The sequence below is a fragment of the Loxodonta africana genome, chromosome 11 (genome assembly GCF_030014295.1).
Source record: "Loxodonta africana isolate mLoxAfr1 chromosome 11, mLoxAfr1.hap2, whole genome shotgun sequence".
In the NCBI taxonomy this organism is placed as follows: domain Eukaryota; kingdom Metazoa; phylum Chordata; class Mammalia; order Proboscidea; family Elephantidae; genus Loxodonta; species Loxodonta africana.
The window spans coordinates 52,451,448-52,476,482 of record NC_087352.1 but is presented as its reverse complement, the minus strand read 5'-3'; the positions used below and the strand labels follow the sequence as shown (position 1 = coordinate 52,476,482).

The 25,035-nt window shown below is 38.3% G+C and overlaps 1 protein-coding gene across 3 annotated transcripts in view; it reads left to right on the top strand.

The window, feature by feature from the left end:
* The window catches only part of RAB27B (RAB27B, member RAS oncogene family), a 69,789-nt gene that overhangs the window by 31,408 nt on the left and 13,346 nt on the right, over nucleotides 1-25,035 (top strand). For 2 of the 3 annotated variants that reach the window (XM_003406713.4, XM_023543776.2), the window contains exons 2-3: nucleotides 14,093-14,264; nucleotides 16,201-16,286. In XM_003406713.4, coding sequence (XP_003406761.1) covers nucleotides 14,112-14,264; nucleotides 16,201-16,286 — 239 coding nt within the window. In that variant the 5' untranslated portion in view covers nucleotides 14,093-14,111. The other variant, XM_064294490.1, reaches the window with a different exon arrangement.

The window sequence follows — 25,035 nt, the reverse complement described above, 5'->3', positions numbered from 1 at the left end:
GATATTAGTAAATAGAATGATTTAAAAGCTGTTTCAATTCAGGTAAAAATGTCTTGGATTAGAGAGCAGCCCATCTTAATCCCGATTATGAGGACTATTGGCAAGCTTCAGGTTTCTTAGTAAGAACACACCTCAAACAAGTTTGTGTTTTGGTGACTTTAAGTCCAGAATTCCAAGGTCTACTAGAACTTGACCCCACAGCACTCAGTCTCTTTATGGGTGTATAGAAGGTGGAGTAAAACGGGAAAAGTGTATGAACTCATGGACGAAGAAGTTGTGGTGTGGTTGAATTTAGAAGCTAAAGAGTAAGGTTGGAAAGGATGTTTTAAGGCAAAAATGAATGATGTTGGTAGAAAATGAGGACCAATGGACTATTATGAGAGTAAAATGAACTCATGAGGTAATATGACTGGCGCCTTAATTGGTTTTCTAAAGCATTTCACAAATAAGTAGAGATATACAAAAGTATAGATGTCAAATGGGAAATGCATTCAAACAGAGGAAGTTTTAAAAATCATGTGAGAGTAGTTTGTACAACTCCATACAGGTACTTTTGAATTTCTAGATGAAATGGTTAGAAAATTACCACTTTGCAAAATTGAATCAAGCAGAGACAGAGGTTTAAAAATACCAATTACCAAAAAAGAAATAGAAGAGATAATTAAAGAAACCCTCCCATACAAAATCGTCACATCAACAATGGTTTCACATAGAAATTCTTCCAAACATTTAAAGATCAGACAATCTCAATAATACTTAAATTACTATAGAGCACGGTATAATGCAGACTTCAAAACTAGGATTGTATCAAAAAACAAGATGAATCTAATTTATGAATACTAATGCAAAATTAAGTGAAATATAAGAGATAGAACCCAACGGCACCTTAAAAGATATATCATTAGCTAGTAGAGTTTATTTCAGACTTATAAAGTTGGTTCAATATTAAGAAATATGTTAATAAACTCAAGCTAAAGAGAAAAGCCATAAGATCATCTCAGTAGAGGGAATAAAGGTAATTAATATATTCAGTATCCATTCAGGTTAAAAACAAAACAAAACCAAACAAAAACACCCAGCATGATTCTGAATGGGAATATACTAGAGAATTTCCAGCTAAAACCAATATCAAGATAAAGATATCTACTATCTGTACTACTCTAGCTAATAAAGGTATCAGCCAGTGAGAGTAGATAAAACAATTAGAGGCATAAGAATTTGAAACAAAGAACTAAAAATATATCTATTAATAAATGATATTGTGCATTTTAAAGATCCAAAAATTAATTGAAAAACCACTACAAATAATAAGAAAATCTAGCAAAGTATTAGATAATAAAATCAACACACAAAAATCAATAACCCTCATATAAACAATATAAGCACTAATATACAGAATATGACAGATGATCCCCAACTTACAAAAACAAATAAATAAAATAAAATACTTAGATGTAAATTTAACAAAAATATCTAAAACCTGTATGAGGCAAACTATTAAGTAACCCTGAAAGTCACGATAGAAGATTTGACCACATGAAAATACATACCAAGATCCAATGTCATAAAGATGTCCCCAAAAGAAGAACAATGAAGAGGGGATAACACTTTCAGATGTAAAATCATTTTATGAATAATCATATTTAAAACAGTGACGCATAAAGACATAATGAGGCCTATAGAACTGAAGAGAAAAGTGCAGAAATAGACCTAATTATATAGGGAAATTCAGCGTATGATAGAGGTGGCATCTCAAACCAGGGAGGAAAAGATAGACTTTTAAATAAGTTGCATTGAAACAACTCAATAACCATAAAGAGATGCAGTGGATCAATTTTACATAACATAAACCCAGTGCCGTCGAGTCGATTCCAACTCATAGCGATCCTATGACATACATTATGATAAATATCAAAAGAGTCTGAGAATTAAATGTAAAAGTGACCCCATTAAAGTACTAGAAGAATATCCTCTATTATTACCTGGGGTGGAGAAATCTTCCTATGATTCAGAATTTTTTTTCTCCTCCCAAAAGCAACAATATCAACAAGAACAAAAATAGTCTGTGTGTCATAAACACCACAAAGTCAAGGGTTCACATAATTTGAAAAGCACAATTAAATTAAAATTAAAATTAAACAGTAATCTTAACTGGATATCTAGGTAGTACCAAAACCACACAAAGAAACTCTTTCAACTGACTTTGAAATATAATAGTTTGGCTCTGTAATGTTGACTGTATGCAAAAAAAAATCACAAAAACCTGGGCTATATCATACGGACCAAAATAAAATACCATTTGTGGTTGTGTTGTTGGTAATGTTATTCTGAGCGTATTGTGGAATAAAGTTAATTCATGATTATGCTGGTCCCATTGAGAATTAGGACTTTTAGTATTTTTACTAAAATGCCAGATGTCAGATTGATGAGAGTAAGTTAAAAGCCTGTGGTCCTAAGTTTCAACTAGAAGTATCAACATAAACTCATGTTGTATTTTATTTATTTATTTTTAAAGTTTTTCTTAGCTCTGTCCTCTCGAAAACCTAGGAACAGTGACCCACTCAGTAGTCAGTCCCTAGACTGTGGTTGTTCGATCTTTTTCTACTAAAAGAAACTAGGGCTCCTTACAGAAATGACTGATTCTAGGAACAAACAATTTGTCACAACGACTAGTAGGGTTGTGTCAAAAAAGACTCAGGAGTCAATATGAGGAAGTTCTCATCGTCCAAAGATAAAGACAATTTCAACCTTAATAACAGCTGCTTACAATTAACATACATCAAATATATTTAAATCCGTGCATTCATGAAGATATAATACTTCCTTCTCAAAAAAAATAAGGAGCCCTGGTGGCTCAGTGGTTAAGAGCTCAGCTGCTAACAAAAAAGTCAGTGGTTCGAACCCACCACCCACCCTGTAGGAGAAAGATTACAGGCTTGGAAACCTTTTAGGGCAGATCAACCCTGTCCTATAGGGTCACTATTAGTTGGAATTGACTCTATGGCAATGGAAGAACTATTTCTCACCTTGAGAGGATGCCTCAGAACCAATTCATAATTTTGAAAACTGGTCAATAAAAGGAAAGAATCAAGTATTATTCTGCCTTTCCTATATGGATATTCCTAAAGAGAAGTAAGTGGTCAATGAGAGAAAATATCTCTTTATAAAAGAATTCCAGCTGCGAAATAATGATGGAATTAGACTACCACCCTTTTGCAACCTCTAGTGAGGTTACAATGGATCTAATGGACCTGGGCAAAAATCATCAATGGCAGCTCACATGACAAAAAGAGAGACAATCAGACATTATATGTGTCTCCTGTTGAAAATACTCAATGCTACGTGAAATATTCTTGTCAAAAAGTCAAATTTGCATATATGCATAGGCACCTCAGAGATACAATCAGCAAAATCCTGACTATAGAAAATTCTACAGCATCAACAACCTTGTTTTTTCAACAACTAAATTGCAAGATAGAGGAGGTGAACAGATTAGAAGAGACTTAATCAAATCCACCAATTGCAATGGATGGACCTTATTTGGCTGGTGATGTGAACAAGGTATAAAACAATTTATGAGACAACCAGGGAAATTTGACCAATGACTAGATGTTGGATAATACTAAAAAATTATTGTGCTTATTTATCGGTATGATAATGGACTGTGATTATGATGAACAAACAGAGTCCTTATCTTTTAGATCAGAGGACATTTGGCAATGTCTGGAGACATTGGCTATTGGCATCTCATGGGTAGAGGTTAGGGATGCTGTGAAACATCCTACAATGCACAAGACAGCACGAGAACAAAGACTATCTAACCCAAAATGTCAATAGTGCATTATCATAGTGCAAAATTGTGTAAAAACGGATAAATTTTGTCTGAAAGATATATACTGAATTCTTTATGAATAAAATGTTAAGAAGTCTAACAAAATAATTTGGTAGAGGGAGAGTTTTAGGGCAAATGACACACGATTAACCATATATTGGTAATTTAGATGCTGGATGATAAGTATATAGTGGCTTATTATACCATTTCCTCAAATTTTGTATATTTTTGAAATCTTCCAAAATAAAAAGTTAAAAGAAAAGGAACTTTAGTTTCAAAAGCTATCATAAAAGTAAGCCAAGGTGGAGAGGGGGTGTTGCTTTAGAGAAAAAAAAAAAAGAGTTTGTTGTTGTTAGATGCCGTTGGTTCCGATTCTGTGTACAACAGAACCAACAGTGTCTGATCCCACACCCCTTTTTCGATGACATTATGACCAAACATAAAGTTCTTCAGGAACTGATCCCTCCTGATAACATATCCAAAGCATGTGAGAGGAAGTCTTGCCTTCCTCACTTCTAAGGAGCATTCTGGCTGTACTTCTTCCAAGAAAGAGTTGTTCATTCTTCTGGCAGTTCATGGTATACTCAGTAACTTCACAAACATTATCATTCAAAGGCATCAGTTCTTTTTTGGTCTTCCTTATTCATTGTCTAGCTTTCGCATACATATGAGGCAATTGCAAATACCACATCTTGAGTCAGGTACAGCTTAGTCCTCAAAGTGACTTCCTAGCTTTTTTTAAAAGAGAGGTCTTTTGCAGCAGACTTGCCTAACATAATGAGTCATCTGATTTCTTGACTGCTGCTTCCATGGATATTGATTGTGGATCCAAGTAAAATGAAATCCTTGACAATTTCAGTCTTTTCCCCTTTTATCATGATGTTACTTATTGATCCTGTTGTTTGTTTTCTTTATGTTGAGGTGTAGTTCATACTGAAGGGTGTGGTCTTTGATCTTCATCAGCAAGTGCTTCAAGTCCTCTTCACGTTCAGCAACAAGGTTGTGCCATCTGCATAACGCAGGTTGTTAATGTCTTGCTCCTATCTTGATGCCCTGTTCTTCTTCATATAGTTCAGCTTCTCAGATTATTTGCTCAGCATACAGATTGAATAAGTATGGTGAAAGGATACAACCCTGACACACACCTTTCCTGATTTTAGACCACAAAGTGTATCCCCTTGTTCTGTATGAACAACTGCTTCTAGGTCTATGTACAGGCTCCACAGGAGCACAATTAAGTGTTCTGGAATTCCCATTCTTTACAACATTATCCATATTTTGTTATGATTCACACAATTGAATACCTTTGCATAATCAATAAAACTCAGGTAAATATCTTTCAGATATTCTTTGCTTTCAGCCAACATCCATCTGACATCAGCAGTGATGTCCCTCATTCCACGTCCTCTTCTGATCTGGCTTGAATTTCTGGCAGTTCCCTGTTGATGTACTGCTGCAACTGTTTTTGAATTATCTTCAGCATAATTTTACTTGCACGTGATATTAATGATATTGTTTGATAGTTTCTGCATTCCATTGGATCACCTTTCTTTTGAGTGGGCACTAATATTGATCTCTTCTAGTTGGTTGGCCAGTTAGCTGTCTTCCAAATTTCTTGGCATAGACAAGCGAGCACTTCCAGCATTTGTTGAAACATCTCAACTGGTATTCTGTCAATTCCTAGAGCCTAGTTTTTCTCCAGTGCCTTCAGTGCAGCTTGGACCTCTTCCTTCAGTACCACTGGTTCATGATCATATGCAATTTCCTGAAATGTTCAAGTATCGACCAATTCTTTTTAGTACAGTGACTCTGTGTATGCCTTCCATCTCCTTTTGATGTTTCTTGAATTGTTCAATGTTTTGCCTATAGAATCCTTCAATATTGCAACTCTAGGCTTGAATTTTTTCTCCAGTTCTTTCAGCATGAGAAATGTCGAGTGTAGTCTTCTCTTTTTGTTTTCTAACTCCAGGTCTTTGCACATTTCATTATAATACTTTACTTTGTCTTCTTGAGTTGCCGTTTGAAATCTTCTGTTCAGCTCTTTTACTTCATCATTTATTTCTCCCTTTTGCTTTAGCTATTCTATATTCAGGAACAAGCTTCGGAGTCTCTTTTGGCATCCATTTTGGTTTTTTTTTTTTTTTTTTCTTGTCTTTTTGATGACCTTTTGCTTTCTCCATGTATGATGTCCTTTATATCGTCCCACAAATCATCTGGTCTTTGGTCATTAGTGTCCATTGTGTCAAATCTGTTCTCGAGGTGGTCTTTAAATTCAGGTGGGATATGCTCAAGTTCATACTTTGTATCTCGTGGGATTGTTTTAATTTTCTTCAGGTTCAACTTGAATTTGCCTATGAGAATTTATAGTCTGTTCCACAGTTGGCCCTGATCTTATTCTGATTGATGATATTGGGCTTCTCCATCATCCAGTTCCACAGATATACTTGATTTGATTCCTGTAGATTTCATCCAGCAAGGTCCACGTGTATAGTCACTGTTTATGTTGTTGAAAAAAGGCATTTGCTATGAATAAGTCACTGGTCTTGCAAAATTCTATCATGCAATCTCTGGTATTCTTTCTATCACCAAGGCCATATTTTCCAACTACCGATCCTACTTTGTTTCTAACTTTTGTATTCCAGTTACCAGTAATTATCAATGTGTCTCGATTACATGTTTGATCAATTTCAGGCTGCAGAACTTGGTAAAAATCTTCAATTTCTTCATCTTTGGCATTAGTGGTTGATGCATAAATTTGAAAAATAGTTATAATAACTGATCTTCTTTATAGGTGTATGACTATTATCCTATCACTGACAGCATTGTATTTCAGGATGAAAAAGAGAAAAAGAAAATCATTGTCATCAAGTCAACTCCAACTCATAGTGACCCTATAGGATAGATCTTGAAATGATCTTCTTGTGGATGATTGCAATGCCATTCCTCTTCCATTTTTCTTTCTCGGCATAGTAGACCATACTATCGTTTCATTCAAAATGGTCAGTACCAGTCCACTTCTGCTCACTACCTAGGATATCTATCTTCAAGCTTTGTATTTCATGTTTAGAAAATGTTCAGAGAAATAAAATTATTCATTGGCTTAGAAAAAAAAAAGTGAGTTTAAATCATGGAATAATATGTTAATGGCAATAAATCAATTTAAAGCTGACCTGTGTTGGTATTTTTATCCTTTACTTCAAGGGTGAGTAAGCTGAACTTCAGAGCTCAGTTAATTCTTTGTTTATTTCTATTCTCTTAGATCCCTTGATCACAAAGGGAAACAAAATGGACACTTTGATTTTTCAAAATAGATTTGATTGTCCCAAAAGACACATTAACTATTGTCAACTTAAGTAAAAGTGGTTTGATTAAGTTGACGTTGATTTATTTTTTGAAGTTCGGTTTGAGTATTTCATATTGCATACATCCATTAATTCTAAACAGCTTTTTAAGAAGAATTGAAATAAAAATTAACTACAATAAAATTTCCAACAAAACAAAATGCTAAATACAATACACTAAAGCAGATTAATTTTTTTAAAAATCTCATTCCCTCCTGAAACATGCCTTCTCTACTAGTGATGCATAGCCATAGGTCCCTAGAGTAGTACAGCTGTCCATCATTTAATTCTAACCTCCAGCACAAGAATGAGACTATGGAAAGCAGTATTTCAAGGTCAGTTAGTGGGTACCACCCTCAAGCTATCATTCAGACAATGAAGTGCCTGCTAAGAGAGAGCCAGACTTCAAAATGTACCCAACACTGGAACCCAACACAAGCCAATCAAATAAAGATAAATGAGAAATATTAAACATCTGTCCATTTCATGCTTGACAGCATTGTTTTATTGAAATCAACTACACTGAATGTAAAGTAATATCACAAATACCTTGTCAGCCAATTAAAATTTTCCAAAGTGCCTTAAGCATATTAAGTTGGTTTTTATTAATTTAGTAAAAGTCACAAGATTTCATCATAGGTTGTCAGGGCATCCCTGAGATTGTTAATTATTGGATTAGCAAAGAACACTGACATTGACATGGGTAATTCTGTCTGTTTAGTAGTCGACACTTAACTGGAGCATTTGCTAAACTTCCCACTAGAGAGCAATGAGTGAATCCTCAGAGCCATGCAAAATGTCATGCAAATAAGAGGCACCAACGAGTGCTGCTAGATGAGTGAATGAATGCTTTCACTGAGAAGCCTTGTCCTCTGAGCTATGACCTAGTCAACCCACAACTTTACATGCTCTCTGTGAGCACAAATCTCACTTTCACAAAGCAAGTACAACTCATAGTGATTCTAAAGCACAGAGTAGAACTGCTCCATAGGGTTTCCAAGGAGCGGCTGGTGGATTCAAATTGCTGACATTTCGGTTAGCAGCTGTAGCTCACCATAGCTCTTAACTACTGCACCAGCAGGGCACTGGAAAATACCATCCAGATTCCAGATAGTGGTCATTTAATCTAAATCACTTACCTCACATATGAGGAAGGAAGGAGAATCTAACTGCTCTTGATATTAATGTCATTAGCTTTATAAGTATTAATCTAGACATTTCAACATTAGTCTAAATACTGAGCATTAAGTTAAATATTTAAAATAAAACATAATGTCCTATCTAGTCCAAGTGGTTTATACATACATGTAATGTGGTTAAAGAAAACTTACAGAGAAAGAAATTACTTAAATATATTTATTGAGCTCCTACTACATGCCAAGTACTGTTCTGGGCTCTGTGAATCCAGCAGTGGACAAAGGCAATTTAGTCTCTGCACTAATAGAACATACATTGAATAAGAATTAAACATAGCAGGAAAAAAGAGAAAAACTATGGGCAACCTTATTTGCAAAAGGCTAGTTACAAAAATCACATTCCTTTTAATACCCAGGAGAAAATCACTTCCACCCATAGAATGAAAATATTTCTATCTTCTATCTAACCCACTTTTCATTTCAAATCATAGCAAATATTAGTCTTAGATTTTCCTCTGTTAGTAATTAGCAGTCACCACTGCAAGTCACAAAATTTCTCTGCACATGGCTTCCTCATCAGTAAACTGAGGGGCTGGTCTACAAGATGGCATGGATTTTCTTCTGCCTTTAAGAGAGCCTCGTGAGTGTTAAGGAACCCTGGTGGCACAGTGGCTGTAAAGATTGCAGCCTTGGAAACCCTGTGGGGACAATTCTACTCTGTCCTACAGGGTCACTACCAGTCAGAATCTACTCCATGGCAATGAGGTTTGGTTTTCATGGGTGCTGATGAATTTTGATTATTTCCCTTACTCTCTCCAGTCCCTTGTCTCCTCATGAAGAGCTCTGGGGATGGCGCTTTTAGCTTCTGTATCTAAAAGACCCCAAGGCTTTTGTGGTATAGCTTGTGACACCATGATAATGAGATTGAGTCAGACACATTTCCTGAAACTCTGAAGAATTCTGGCGTTTTCTTCCTTTTTAGGTCCATAGAACCAAGAACAGACAAGACCATCAATCATTGTGCAGAAATAAACACTACTGCTAAATTTGTCAGCTTTTCGATCCTTCCCAGATGATTTTTTCAACCTAGTTCTTAGAACAGGAAACCTTGCCAAGGCATTTTTTCTTCTTCTTCTTCTTTTTTTTCTCTTTGTGGTGGTGTACTTGCTGTGCCAAGGATAGAATATTAAGGTCGTAGGATTTTAGGACTGAGAAAATCACATAGTAATAAAAAAAGGAACAGAACCAAATTCAAAGGAATTTTATTTATCTCTAGTTTTTTATGTTATAAAAAATGAGAAATAAAATTCATTTTAAAAAGAAATTTATAGGCAGGCTCTTTCGTATCTACTTTATATGTCAGTTTCCTTAGTCTATTGGTGAAACTAAATGAACCTTTCCACAGTGCCAAGCTTTACTTTCATTTTGGGAAGAATTTGTGCTAAATGCCATAGTGTCCACCACGCTTCATTTATGAAAAGAGCCAGTGTGAATCACAGTGGAACTGATCCATGTTAGTCTGAATTGTTCACTCTGGAAGGTAGCTTGATTGGGAGGTAGCCTCAGTGTTGGCCCCAGGCAGGTTTCTGTACAAATAACAGAGATACAAATTGGCTGCTGATCAGGAATACATGTAGGTCACGTAGTTGGCATGTGGTGCTAGTCTCATTCTACAAGCAGGAAGTAATCGCCCACATAATGGTCCTGTGTTGCCTCTCTTCATAGCTAACTACCTCCTATGCTATAAGGTTATACACAACTTCATCTTTCTCTATAAATTTTCCTCAGACCAATGCAGTCCATGAAGATCATTGAATCCAAAGCATACCATCTACTTGACTCACTAACAATCGATTATGTCCTGTCTTGCAAAATTATGTCATATTTTCTTGTGTCCTTATTTAACTTATAACTGTATTCATGTCTGGAACTAGATTATGAATTAGATTTTTTGAATTTGTATCTTTAGGTCTAACACCATATATTTCAAATATTTAACTAGATTTACTCAAGTTTTAGCCTTTCTAGACACTGTCACAAAAAAAAATCACTAAAAACATAGTAATACTAAGCAAAATTTTGAAGTACGTGAATATACCTTCTTGGCTCTTCCAAGGAGCCATTGGATTCTCCAGTTTTATCTTCCATTTACACATCCAGTGGCTTCAGTTTCTTTCCTCTGACCATCAAGGCTTGTACCTAGGGAAGAATTTGTCTTTAGTCACTTACACCTTAACCAAAAACCAAAACCAAACCCACTGCTGTTGAGTCAATTCTGACTCGTAGCGACCCTATAGGACAGAGTAGAACTGCCCTATAGAGTTTCCAAGGAGCACCTGGCAGATTCGAACTGCCGACCCTTTGGTTAGCAATTTGAACTGCCAACCCTTTGGTTAGCAATCGTAGCACTTAACCACTATGCCACCAGGGTTTCCACTTACACCTTAGTGAGAATAAACTGAGTTTATTTGTTCTCCCAAGAAACTGAACACTTTCCTCCAATTTTACTAGTAAAATGATAGGCTCCAATATCCCTCAGACATGTTTGACTGGGTGCGTTTGAACTGTCAACCTTTCAGTTAGCAGCCAAATGTTTAAGCATTGTACCAACAGGGATCCTTAGATCTTGAGTAGGAGGAAATAAAAGCATTTTGTCAGCATTCTTTCACAATCCATTTGGTCAAAAACTTTCAGCAGCAACGTCCTCCACTACAAAGTCTTGGTAAAACATTCAGAAAGACCAAAACTAAGAAATAATCTCATCTAGCCTCTCAATCAATGCAGATAAAAAAGCCAAGATATTTTCCAAGAAGATTTTCATGTCAATAATTGAGACACTTGTATCCTTTTATTAAGGAATGCAGGTTACTGATGGCTGCTATGCATCTCCTCCTAAGCAGTGATTATGCTTTGTCTAGATATTAAAAAAGAAAAAGAACATTCGTGGTCAGCAAACCTACCCTGAGAGTTCTACTTAGTGATACAAGAGTGTTACGGGGGGGAGGAAAGCTTTAGAGCAAAAGTATGTATTGGCAGCTCTAAAAACACCCTACCTCAAAAAAACATTAACTAATGAAAGAAATGTATATCCATAATAAATTTAGTAGTATTTAGCAGCAGTATGGTTCAAATACAAGGACATATTTATGTAGAACAATTGAAAATCCGACAAGTGATGTAATGATCCTGAATTATTTGCTAAGGACCTAATTATCATTAAGTAATAATTTCTTTAATAAGAATCAGAACAAAGCTGGTTCCTAGGGGCAGATTTAAAGATGTCCCAAATGTCCAACTTCTTCAAGCTGATGTACTACTCATCTCTACCACCAACCGCTTCCCCACCCTTTAGTACTCTTACTCCCATCTTTGGGTTCAGTAATTCTCTGCAATGTCTCACAGAACTCACAAATTGTACTTGCAGTTTAGTGGTTTATTGGGGGAGTTACATCTCAGGAATCAGAGACAACTTGGCAATAACTGAATACAACTTGGGATCAGGATCATCTTCATCGATTAGGACAGTGTCCACCCAGGATAGCTCTCAGCCTCTTCTCAGCCGTACTAGCTGGAGAACCTTCTGTGGGCTGTGCCCACAGGCTAGGTCCCACTTGGGCCTCTGCCTCCAAGCTCCGCTGTGCCTGGCCTCTGCCCTACTCAGACCAGTGTTACAGCTCTTTTGGCTCTGCTAACAAGTGCCCTATGGGGTCACTATGGATCGGAATCGACTCAACAGCAGTGGGTTTGGTTTTTTTAAAACAAGTGACCGGAGGCACCCTGCTGTGTCAGCAAGCCTCCGGCCCAAGGGCATTCAGCTCTCTCTCACTTCATGGGATGGCAAGTCCACCACAGTCACCTCTCCCCAGTCTCCTGTTTGCTGTCGCTCATATCACTGCTACTCTCACTAGTACCATCTCGGACCATCACTCACCACCTTCAGTGTTACAGTTCCTTCTTCTCTCTTTCTTCGTATCTCTCTTTCAAAACCTCTGTTGGATTGGCTGCTTATATAAAATAGTCACTCAATCCTATCAGGTGTTTTACGTACCCTATTTGCAAAATAGACTGACTAATCCCCTCAGTAAGCCACAGTCACTTAATTTGAATAGTATATTGACAATCCCTGCAAGGTGCATAAATTAGACCAATCACAGGGTAGGCTGCAGCCCAAGCAGTTTTAGAAACATTTGGCAGCATTCTAACCCCAAAGCCAGAAAGGCCATATAGGAAAAGAAGCCTGGTGCACTGTAATCGTCTTTATCGTTATTTACCCAAAGACATGAAACCTTTTTGTTTTGACTACTAATTAAAATGACAATGTAAAATAGTAAAGTTTTGTTTTAAATCGATGTACATATACACGAGGCTTATCGTTTTCTTACATTTAGAGAATGATTAGAGTTATCTAGTGATTTTTAGATACGTTCATGGCATAACCTATTAAAAAAAAAAAAAAACCTATTACGGAAACGTAATTTTAATTGCCCCAGGGCTCTTGAAGGGTACAACAAAGTATTCTGGATTTTACAGGGGTGGGAGAAATATTCTTCTCTCTCACATAACAAGGAAAGCCATTGTTCCACTCTCGAAAACTCTTCATAGGCCTTCATCTACACAGGATATGATGACCCATTTCTATAACCTACGAATCAGAAAGTTTCACCAAATAGAAAATCATTTGGCTCAACTCAGGAGTGGAAATTTAACCGAGTATTCAGTAGACGATGGGTTGTTCAAACACACATCGTGGTGGTCTTGGTGTAACCAGTGCAGACTGCCAGGCTTGTCCTCACCCACATTTCTTGGAACAACTGAGTATACAAGGCCGAGCCAGGGGAGCCCAGGGCACTGAAAGAAATGACAAGAAGTGACATTGTTCCTTCAGTCAGGAAAAATACCACTGGAGTTAGCATAGCTATGCCTCTTAACTTGCTCATTCCCTCTTGCAAGTCCTGGAAAATATACTACCATGCAGTTAATACAGCAGATTTGCCACTGGAAAGGAGATGCTTCAGTGTTTCAGAATTAAAGGTTTTTCAGCATTGATTTCCAAGTAAAGTTTTTAAAGTTAGTCATACCAGTTGTTAAATTTTTAAAATTAAATAGGGAATATTTTGCATGTACATGATAGAAACCTTACTCTGCATAGGTAGATGCAAAATATTTCCTGAGACTTTCCTTTTCTACTAATAAAACAAAACAAAAAACCAATGCTGTTGAGTTGATCCTGACTCATAGTAACCCTGTAGGACAGAATAGAACTGCCCCATAGAGTTTCCAAGTAGTGCCTGATGGATTTGAACTGCTGACCTTTTGCTCAGCAGCTGCAACACTTAGCCACTATGCCACCAGGGTTTCCTCCTTTTCTACTAACCATATGTAATATCAGCCTGTCTCTAGCATACCTGCATCACCGTGGACTGATTTTTCTGTTTTCTGTAACTCTCCTCTTTTTAACATCATATTTCTGACCTCCAAAAGGCACTGGTTTAAAAAAAGGGTTTTTTACTTAAGTTCTCCTATTGCTGTGGCAATGGCTATTTTGGGTATCATATAACTTTGTGCTCCGTATTAACTGACATGGTGTCAAAAGATTTGAACTGAGTGGAATAAAAGATGTACCCTTACCCCTAAGGCTGCTCTGAACAAGCTAATTCAGAATCTAGTAGCATACAGACGTTTGATTTTTTAACCTTGAAAACTAGGTTTATGTTGTGTTTTGATACAAGACAAAGGAAAACTAACTTCAGTCATAACTTATCCCTTTTTCCTCTCCTACACAGGCCCACCAAGACCATCACTATGACAGATGGGGACTATGATTACCTGATCAAACTCCTGGCCCTTGGAGACTCAGGGGTGGGGAAAACGACATTTCTTTATAGATATACCGACAATAAATTCAACCCCAAATTCATCACAACAGTTGGAATAGACTTTCGGGAAAAACGTGTGGTGAGTTTTTAACTCTAATGTTAACCTGGTTGCTGATTCCTTCGTATAAAATAAGAATGAAGAAGCTAGGCTTCCCTTGAACATAATGCCCTTCTAAAATCTACCTATGTGGGATCCAAGTGACAACAGCAACTCGAAAGATTAGATAGGAAGCCTAGGGGGCAGTGAGTGCACATTAATGCAGGAGAAACAACTCAGAAAAGGAGGGCGAGGATGGTTGCACAGTTCAAAGAATGTAATCAATGTCACTGAATATACATGTAGAAACTGTTGAATTCATGTATGTTTTGCTGTGTATCTTCTCAGCAACAACGACAAAAATAAAATATTTACGAAAAGAAGCGATGCCTTTTCTTTGCCAGGTATGTCTTTCTTTTATCAAATGAGGTTCATAATCTGTCACTTCCATTTACTTTAGAGTAGTAGTTATTACTATAAAAATCAACTATAAATGCCATCTTACTTAGAAAAATATTGAGTGGCCCTGTTTTTTCACTCTGAAAGTATACAGGGCAACTAAAATAAAAAAAAACTTATGGATTCGTATAGTGTGTTTTTTCTGAATTCTAAAGGGATCTTTTAAAACTTGACTTAAATTATTCAGAATCCAAGCACCTTAACTCTTTGATCTGAGTTAGATTCCTCAGTAAGAACAAGTGTTTATTTCCCTATTCTTGAGAAAGAGGTTGAAAAATGTGATTGGCAAATGGCTGGAACATGAGCTTTCTAATTTCCTGCTGCATTTTTATTTATGTGTAGACTCAGCCATCAATCACTGGTTTATTAGGAACAGAATGTGAGACCAATCCATGCTCCTTTCCAAGAGAAGGGGCTTTAAGTGAGAATCACAACCACTTCCTTCTCCCACGCTAGACGCTAGTGACAGGAGTAAGGATAATTGTGACATGTGAGACGTGCAGCATAGGCACATAAGCTTAGCCAGATTGACTGCCACCCAAGGTATCCTTGATTGCCAAGATGGCTGCGGCTTCCAGTTGATGTCACAAAGCTACTCATTCCTTGAGAAGTGGGAAGAAAACAAAAGACATGGTGGTTGGAAGGCCATTGCCTGAGAAGTTAAATCATGATTCCTTATAATATCCTGTACCTTATCTGAAAGTCAATACATTGTAGTGTAGTCTTAGCAAACTTGCTTTCAACCCCTCCTAGAATTTTCCTGCTTCCTTCTCGTCCCCCCTGCCCCTACACCCACCACACCACCACTGACCAGGGTATATATAAATTCTTGCAAACTTGTTCCTTTGAAACATTTCCACTAAACCATATTATGGGGGAGCTGAATATTAAAATTGTGATGTTTTCCTTTAAAACTAGAAAATCTGTAATTGTTAAACTTTAAATGTTTCTAAAAGGAGCTTCTGAAGAAATGGCTAGTACAGGAAAGTTTGAAATGCCCTGTGCCAACTTACTGAGAAATTCTGTGCATATTTCATGCATAAGTCCTTAAAAAGATCGTGTCTCAGTAAAAGATTTCCAGGTATTTATAAAGCACTTTTCTGTTAAAGAAGTGCTTTCGTGTTTATTATTTCATTGAAGTTTGCAGCAACTCTGTGAAGTAGAAGAGATTATGGGTCTCAATTTACAGGTAAGATAATAAGACTCCAACAGGTTAAATGAAGAGTTGGTATGTGAACTTAGAACTTGGGTCCTAACATTTGCTGCCTCCAGGAGGAAATGACAGAAGGTGTCTAATTTAAGTTTGCAGTATGCCTAAATTGTGTTGAAAATCGTATTTGTACTTGACATTTCAAAGTGAGAGTATATGTGATACTTCTGGAAAAGCAGAGCAAATATTTACTCTGCACTATGAACTTTGATTATAGTAATCGAGAAAAAACATGCTGAGTGAACCCAGAGAATTTGAATGTTGACAAAATCCAAGGCAGTATCAGCTGATGCAGATTGTCTATTTCAGGTTTATAACACGCAAGGACCAAATGGATCTTCAGGGAAAGCATTTAAGGTGCATCTTCAGCTTTGGGACACTGCAGGACAAGAGCGGTAATAGTAAATTACTTTTTTTCCAGCTATATACATACCCTAGAAAACATTATTTTGAAACCAATGCTGTATGTGAACTTGGGGGCGTTGGTGGTTCAGTGGTAGAATTCTCGTCTTCCATGTGGGTGACCTGGGACAATGTACTTCCTGCACACCTACCACCTGGTTGTCAGTAGAGACTTGCTGTTACTATGATACTGAACAATTTCAGTGGAATTTCCAGCATAAGACAGACTAAGAAGAAAGGCCTGGCCACCTACTTCCAAAAATCAGCTAGTAAAAACCTTATAGATCACAACTGTCAGATCGACAACTGATCATGGGGATGGTGCAGCATTTGTTCTGTTGTGCATGGGATGGCCTTGAATTGGGGAAACTTGAGGGCAGCTAACAACAATGTGAACCTTAAAAAGTAATAATAATGTGCAGCTTTTCTCCTGGTTTTAAGGTAGATATTTGTATTGAGAAATAATGGAAATTATTTTTAGTTAATCAGCTATAACTAGCATTGTATATTTGGCATTGTATATTTGGCCCCAGATTTCAAAAATCAGATTTTCAAAAATCTCTATGAAGATTCTTGTTACGGATTGCCTTTGCACTCTTCTAGAAGGAAAAACTTCTCCAGCATTTAACTGAATGAAGATGGGAAATTAACACTACTAGGAGTTGGAATTGGCTCGACGGCAACAAGTTATATGTTGCTTTAATAGAGAGTTGAAGGAAACTGTTAAATCCTTTCTCATCTTAGCTCTTGTTCTTCCACACAGACTTTCCATGCACACCATCTGATTGACTTTGCCCTCTAAGTCTCTGATTGCACCCTTGTCCTCCAGCTAGAGGATCCACATTCCTGATCCTCTTCCACCAGGCCCACCTCACATTCCACTTCCTCTTTGAAGGCTTTCTGAACACCCCAGCTGAAACTAACTCCTTCTGTCTTCCAAATTCCTGCAACACTGTTTCTACCATCCCCTTAGTTACTAAATTAATTAAATACCACTTTGTAATAAGCATATCTTCTATTTTTGTCCCCAAGGGTTATTTAATTGTTCACCTCATGACCTTGTCATCCCAACTAAATTGTCTTCGTAAGAGGCGAGATCTTGCCTGGTTTTCAGTATTGTTTCTGCTGTAATGCCCAAGAATAAGTACTCGGTAGACAATAGTAAAAGAGCCCTAGTGGTACAATGGTTAAGTGCTTGGCTGCTAATCGAAAGGTCAATGGTTTGAACCCATCAATGGCTCCTCAGAAGAAAAGACCTGGTGATCTGCTCCTGTAAAGATTACAGCCAAGGAAACTCTACGTGGCAGTTCTACTCTGCCCTATAGTCGCTATGAGTAGGAATCGACTGACAGCACACAACCACCACCACAAACAATAGTAGCGATTGCCTAGGACTGGGGATGATGTTCCATTATTGATGAAAACATATTTCTTTGCCATCCAAGGTTTTGAAGTATTAAAGACCCAAAACTAATGAAGGTTTTCAGTATTAGATTAAATAAAACTTGGCAGTAGGTCAGCATAGAACATATTTAGAAGGCTCATACCTCCAAATTCTACATCACATATCTTAGCATGTTTATGCTTGTAAACACTTCAGTTTTTGAAATGCATCCAAAATGTTCTCACATTCAGTGAGTGGAAATGCCAGGAGAGGTGCTGGGCCCTCTCTGTTAGCTTTTCTGACTGTGAATTCCATTTACACACACCCTTCAACACTGCTGGTTCCTCCCAAGTCATTCCTCACAAGAGTCTCTGCTCACATGTCAGTTTTGTTGTCACAAAGATGTATGTTTTATAGACCAATTTAACTCATTTTTGAAGAAGTAATATGAGAAAATGTGGTTCCCATATGTCCTGGCGCATGATATGTCAGCCTACCCTGATGGCAGGCTTCTCTCATCTGTCCTCTTAGACAGCTGCTTGATGGGGGAGATGGGGAATACTAGGGACATTCTTAGTAACACTTGGGCTATTCATCCTTTGAGAATTTTTCATTCTGTATATATAAGCAACAAGACAAACAATATCTCACACCTCAACCCAGTGCCTGAGGACATCTGGCAGTCTAATCCATATAAGGTAATAGCTATTGATAAGAGCAACTTCATGCGAGGCAGGAAAAACCATAGTCCTTGTATAAACCTAAAGGAGACGGGGCACAGCCTCAGCCCCCAGGAGAGAGAAAGAGTAATTATGCAACTCTGGGATCTGTTTCTGTGTGGTTCTGGCTTTCCCACCCTACCAACTTACTGGACAGAATGAGCTGGGTAGATGAAGCCAGAAATCAATTATCTTTCTGCTTGGAAGAAACTCTGAGAAGATTGTGGGATAACAAAGATACTTGGCAGAATAGTCCAGGGGATGAGCCTGGTCCAGTGTGAATGTGTACTACCCATGTTGCTAAAGACACGAAAGGATTGAAGAGTGTTTGCCCCAATAAGAGCAATACAAGCATGTTTTGAGTAATCCTGTCATGTGCTGTGAACATGGTTTTGTCCTCAAATGAGACACACATACACACACTTAGGGAGAGAACACAGAGAAGTTTTCTTAGCCACAATACCATTATAGTTGAGTAAGAGACAACTTTATGAGTTCAGCTAGTCCCCAAGGAGAGAAAATTTCAATAAAAGCACTATAATCTCCATGTGCTTCCAGCAAATGGTAGGAACAAACCCACAAGAAAAAATTCAGTAAATTTTTTTTGTGTCTCTACTCTACATTTTTGATCGTGACAATACCCTACAAAAATCCTAACTTGGAAACAAATGGTTGTTAAAATTTCTCTTCTCTCTGCTTTGGTATTAAAAGCATTCTTCTCCACAGAAGTCATTTTAAGTCTTTAATAATTTCATATCCTTTGCTGATCTCTTTCTTTTTCACTTTCTTTCACTATCTTTAATTTCACAAATATTTAGTGAGCAATTACTATGCTTTGGGCCATGAAAATATATAATGTAGAACATGTTGGAAACACAGCTCCTTTTCTCTTGGAGCTTACAGTCTAGTGTGGAATTTGGGACAAATAACTAGCAATTCCCCCATGTGTCTGTCAGTTTGTTGTACTGTGGCGGCTTCTGTGTTGCTGTGATGCTGGAAGCTATGCCACCGGTATTCATATACAGCAGGGTCACCCATGGAGAACAGGTTTCAGCTGAGCTTCCAGACTAAGACAGACTAGGAAGAAGGACCTGGCAATCTACTTCTGAAAAGAATTAGCCAGTGAAAACTTTAGGAATAGCAGCAGAACATTGTCTGATATAGTGCTGGAAGATGAGCCCCCCAGGTTAGAAGGCACTCAGAATACGACTGGGGAAGAGCTGCCTCCTCAAAAGAGAGTCAACCTTAATGACGTGGTTGGACTCAAGCTTTCGGGACCTTCATTTGCTGATGTGGCACGACTCAAAATGAGAAGAAACAGCTGCAAACATCCATTAATAATCGGAACCTGGAATGTACGAAGTATGAATCTAGGAAAATTGGAAATAGTCAAAAATGAAATGGAACACATAAACATCGATATCCTAGGCATTAGTGAGCTGAAATGGACTGGTAGTGGCCATTCTGAATCGGACAATCATATAGTCTACTATGCTGGGAACGACAACTTGAAGAGGAATGGTGTTGCATTCATTGTCAAAAAGAACGTTTCAAAATCCATCCTGAAGTACAGCGCTGTCAGTGATAGGATAATACCCATACGCCTACAAGGAAGACTAGTTAATACGACTATTATTCAAATTTACGCACCAACCACTAGGGCCAAAGATGAAGAAATAAAAGATTTTTATCAGCTGCTACAGTCTGAAATTGATCGAACATGCAATCAAGATGCATTGATAATTACTGGCGATTGAAATGCATAAGTTGGAAACAAAGAAGAAGGATCAGTAGTTGGAAACTATGGCCTTGGGGATAGAAACAATGCCAGAGATTGAATGATAGAATTTTGCAAGACCTATGACTTCTTCATGCAAATGCCTTCTTTCACCAACATAAACAGCAACTATACACATGGACAACGCCAGATGAAACACACAGAAATCAAATTGACTACATCTGTGGAAAGAGACAATGGAAAAGCTCAATATCATCAGTCAGGACAAGTCCAGGGGCCAACTGCGGAACAGACCAGCAATTGCTCATATGCAAGTTCAAGCTGAAGCTGAAGAAAATCAGAGCAAGTCCATGAGAGCCAAATATGACCTTGAGTATATCCCACCTGAATTTAGAGACCGTCTGAAGAATAGATTTGATGTATTGAACACTAGGGACTGCAGACCAGATGAGTTGTGGAATGACATCAAGGACATCATACATGAAGAAAGCAAGAGATCACTGAAAAGACAGGAAAGAAAGAAAAGACCACGATGGATGTCAGAGGAGACTCTGAAACTTGTTCTTGAGCATCGAGCAGCTAAAGCAAAAGGAAGAATTGATGAAGTAAAAGAACTGAACAGAAGACTTCAAAGGGCCTCTCAAGATGAAGTAAAGTATTACAATGACATGTGCAAAGAGCTGGAGATGGAAAACCAAAAGGGAAGAACACTCTTGGCATTTCTCAAGCTGAAAGAACTGAAGGAAAAATTCAAGCCTCGAATTGCAATAGTGAAGGATTCCATGGGGAAAATATTAAATGACACAGGAAGCATCAAAAGAAGATGGAAGGAATACACAGACTCATTATACCAAAAAGAATTAGCCAGTGTTCAAACATTTCAAGAGGTGGCATATGATCAGGAACCAATGGTACTGAAGGAAGACGTCCAGGCTGCTCCGAAAGGCATTGGCAAAAAACAAGGCTCCAGGAATTGATGGAATATCAATTGAGATATTTCAACAAACAGATGCAGCGCTGGACGTGCTTACTCGTCTATGCCAAGAAATATGGAAGACAGCTTCCTGGCCAGCTGACTGGAAGAGATCCATATTTATGCCTATTCCCAGGAAAGATGATCCAACCGAATGTGGAAATTATAGAACAATATCGTTAATTTCACACTCAAGCAAAATTTTGCTGAAGATCCTTCAAAAACGGCTGCAGCAGTATATCGACAGGGAACTGCCAGAAACTCAGGCCAGTTTCAGAAGAGGACGTGGAACCAGGGATATCATTGCTGATGTCAGATGGATCCTGGCTGAAAGCAGAGAATACCAGAAGGATGTTTACCTGTGTTTTATTGACTATGCAAAGGCATTCGACTGTGTGGATCATAGCAAACTATGGATAACACTGCGAAGAATGGGAATTCCAGAACAATTGCGCTCATGAGGAACCTTTACATGGATCAAGAGGCAGTTGTTCAGACAGAACAAGGGGACACTGATTGGTTTAAAGTCAGGAAAGGTGTGCGTCAGGGTTGTACTCTTTCACCATACCCATTTAATCTGTATGCTTAAACAAACAATACGAGAAGCTGGACTATATGAAGAAGAACGGGACATCAGGATTGGAGGAAGACTCATTAACAACCTGTGTTATGCAGATGACACAACCTTGCTTGCTGAAAGTGGACAGGACTTGAAGCACTTACTAATGAAGATCAAAGACCACAGCCTACAGTATGGATTACACCTCAACATAAAGAAAACAAAAATCCTCACAACTGGGCCAATGAGCAACATCATGATAAACGGAGAAAAGACTGAAGTTGTCAAGGATTTCATTTTACTTGGATCCACAATCAACGCCCATGGAAGCAATAGTCAAGAAATAAAAAGACGCATTGCATTGGACAAATCTGTTGCAAAGGACCTCTTCAAAGTGTTGAAGAGCAAAGATGTCACCCTGAAGACTAAAGTGCGCCTGACCCAAGCCATGGTATTTTCAGTCGCATCATATGCATGTGAAAGCTGGACAATGAATAAGGAAGACTGAAGAAGAGTTGACGCCTTTGAATTGTGGTGTTGGTGAAGAATATTGAATATACCATGGACTGCCAAAAGAACGAACAAATCCATCCTGGAAGAAGTGCAGCCAGAGTGCCCCTTAGAAGCAAGGATGGCGAGACTGCATCTTACATACTTTGGACATGTCAGAAGGGATGAGTCCCTGGAGAACGACATCATGCTTGGCAGAGTGCAGGGTCAGTGGAAAAGAGGAAGACCCTCAACAAGGTGGATTGACACAGTGGCTGCAACGATGAGCTCAAGCATAACAAGGATTGTAAGGGTGGCCCAGGACCGGGCAGTGTTTCGTTCTGTTGTGCATAGGGTCACTATGAGTCGGAACCGACTCAACAGCACCTAACAACAAGAACAACTAGCAATTGCAATATAACCTTAGGATAATAATAGGGAAACAAAAGGTGATAGGGAGGCCCACCAGGAGGAGCCCATAACCTAGGCTTGGGTTTTGGGAAGCCTGTTTCAGGGGTGATACTTCTGCTGATACCATTTTGTATTGCTCATAAAGAATATTTGAGTGAGTGTTATACAAGCAGACATGAAGTGGGAGGTGAGGCTATCAGTAGGGAGACAACAGAAAGAACAGCACGTGTGAAAGCCTGGAGGAGAGAAAGAACTTCCTGAGAACTAAAAGATCATCATGCCTGTGGATGATCAAGAGATGAAGCTGGTTAAATGACCAAGGATCTGCTCATACAAAGCATTGACAGTCTGTTATGGAGCTTGGGCATTAAAATGCTCTTAGAAGAGGATTGATATAATAGATGGGAAGGAATCAGAGGGAAACAGGAACTCTATAAGATTGGGGAAGTTATCCAGGTGAGAGATAATGGCTTTGGGAGCTAGAGTAGTGTGGTAGGGTTGTTGTTGTTGTTAGGCGTGGTTGAGTCAGTTCCAACTCATGGCAACCCAATGTCCAACAGAACAAAACACTGCCCAGTCCTGTGCCATGCCTACAATCGTTGTTTTGCTTGAACCCGTTGTTGCAGCCACTGTGTCAATCCATCTCATTGAGGGTCTTCCTCTTTTTCATTGACCCTGTACTTTTACCAAGCATGATATCCTTCTCTAGGGACTGATCACTCATAACAGCACATCCAAAGTATGTAAGATGTAGTCTCGCCATCCTCGCTTCTAAGGAGCATTCTGGTTGTACTTCCTCCAAGACAGATTTGTTCATTCTTCCGGCAGTCCATGGTATAGTCAATATTCTTCGCCAACACCATTCAAAGGCATCAATTCTTCTTCTGTCTTCCTTATTCATTGCCCAGCTTTCGCATGCATATGATGCTATTGAAAATACCATGGCTCGGGTCAGGTGCACCTTAGTCTTCAAGGTGACATTTTTGCTTTTTAACACTTTAAGAAGGTCTTTAGCAGCAGATTTGCTCAATGCAATGCGTCTTTTTATTTCTGGACTATTGCTTCCATGGGTGTTGATTGTGGAGCCAAGTAAAATTAAATCTTTGACAACTTCAGTCTTTTCTCCGTTTATCATGATGTTGCTTATTGGCCCAGTTGTGAGGATTTTTGTTTTCTTTTTGTTGAAGTGTAATCCATACTGAAGGCTGTGGTCTTCAACCTTCCTCAGTAAGTGCTTCAAGTCCTGTTCACCTTCAGCAAGCAAGGTTGTGTCATCCGCATAATGCAGGTTGTTATTGAGTCTTCCTCCAATCCTGATGCCACATTCTTCTTCATATAGTCCAGCTTCTCGGATTATTTGCTCAGCATACAGATTGAATAGGTATGGTGAAAAGATATAACCTTGATACACACCTTTCCTGACCTTAAACTACGCAGCATCCCCTTGTTCTGTCTGAAGAACTGCCTCTTGATCTATGAACAGGTTCCTCATGGGCACAATTAAGCGTTCTGGAATTCCCATTCTTTGCGATGTTATCCATAGTTTGTTACGATTCACATAGTCGAATGCCTTTTCACAGTCGATAAAACACAGGTAAACATCTTTTGTGTATTCTCTGCTTTCAGCCAAGATCCATCTGACATCAGCAATGATATCCTCAGTTCCGTGTCTGCTTCTGAATGCAGCCTGAATTTCTGGCATTTCCCTGTTGATATATTGCTGCAGCCGCTTTTGAATGATCTTCAGCAAAATTTTACTTGCATGTGATATTAATATTGTTCAATAATTTCTGCATTCGGTTGGATCATCTTTCTTGGGAATAGGCATAAATATGGATCCCTTCCAGTCGATTGGCTAGGTAGCTCTCTTCCAAATTTCTTGGCATAGACAAGTGAGCACTTCCAGTGCTGCATCTGTTTGTTGAAATATCTCGGTTGATATTCCGTCAATTCCTGGAGCCTTGTTTTTTCACCAAAAAAAAAAAAATTTTTTTTTTTTTTTGCAGTGCAGCTTGGACTTCTTCCTTCAGTACTATTGGTTCCTGATCATATGCTACCTCTTGAAATGGTTGAACATAGAGCAATTCTTTTTGGTATAATGACTCAGTGTATTCCTTCCATCTTCTTTTGATGCTTCCTGTGTCATTTAATCTCTTCCCCATGGAATCCTTCACTATTGCAACTCGAGGCTTGGATTTTTTCTTCAGTTCTTTCAGCTTGAGAAATGCTGAACATGCTCTTCTCTTTTGGTTTTCTATCTCCAGCTCTTTGCACATGACATTATAATACTTCACTTTGTCTTCTCAAGCCACCCTTTGAAGTCTTCTGTTCAGTTCTTTTTTTACTTCATCATTTCTTCCTTTTGTTTTAGCTACACAACATTCAAGAGGAAGTTTCAGAGTCTCTTCTGACATCCATTTGGTCTTTTCTTTCTTTCCCGTCTTTTTAATGGCCTCTTGCTTTCTTCAT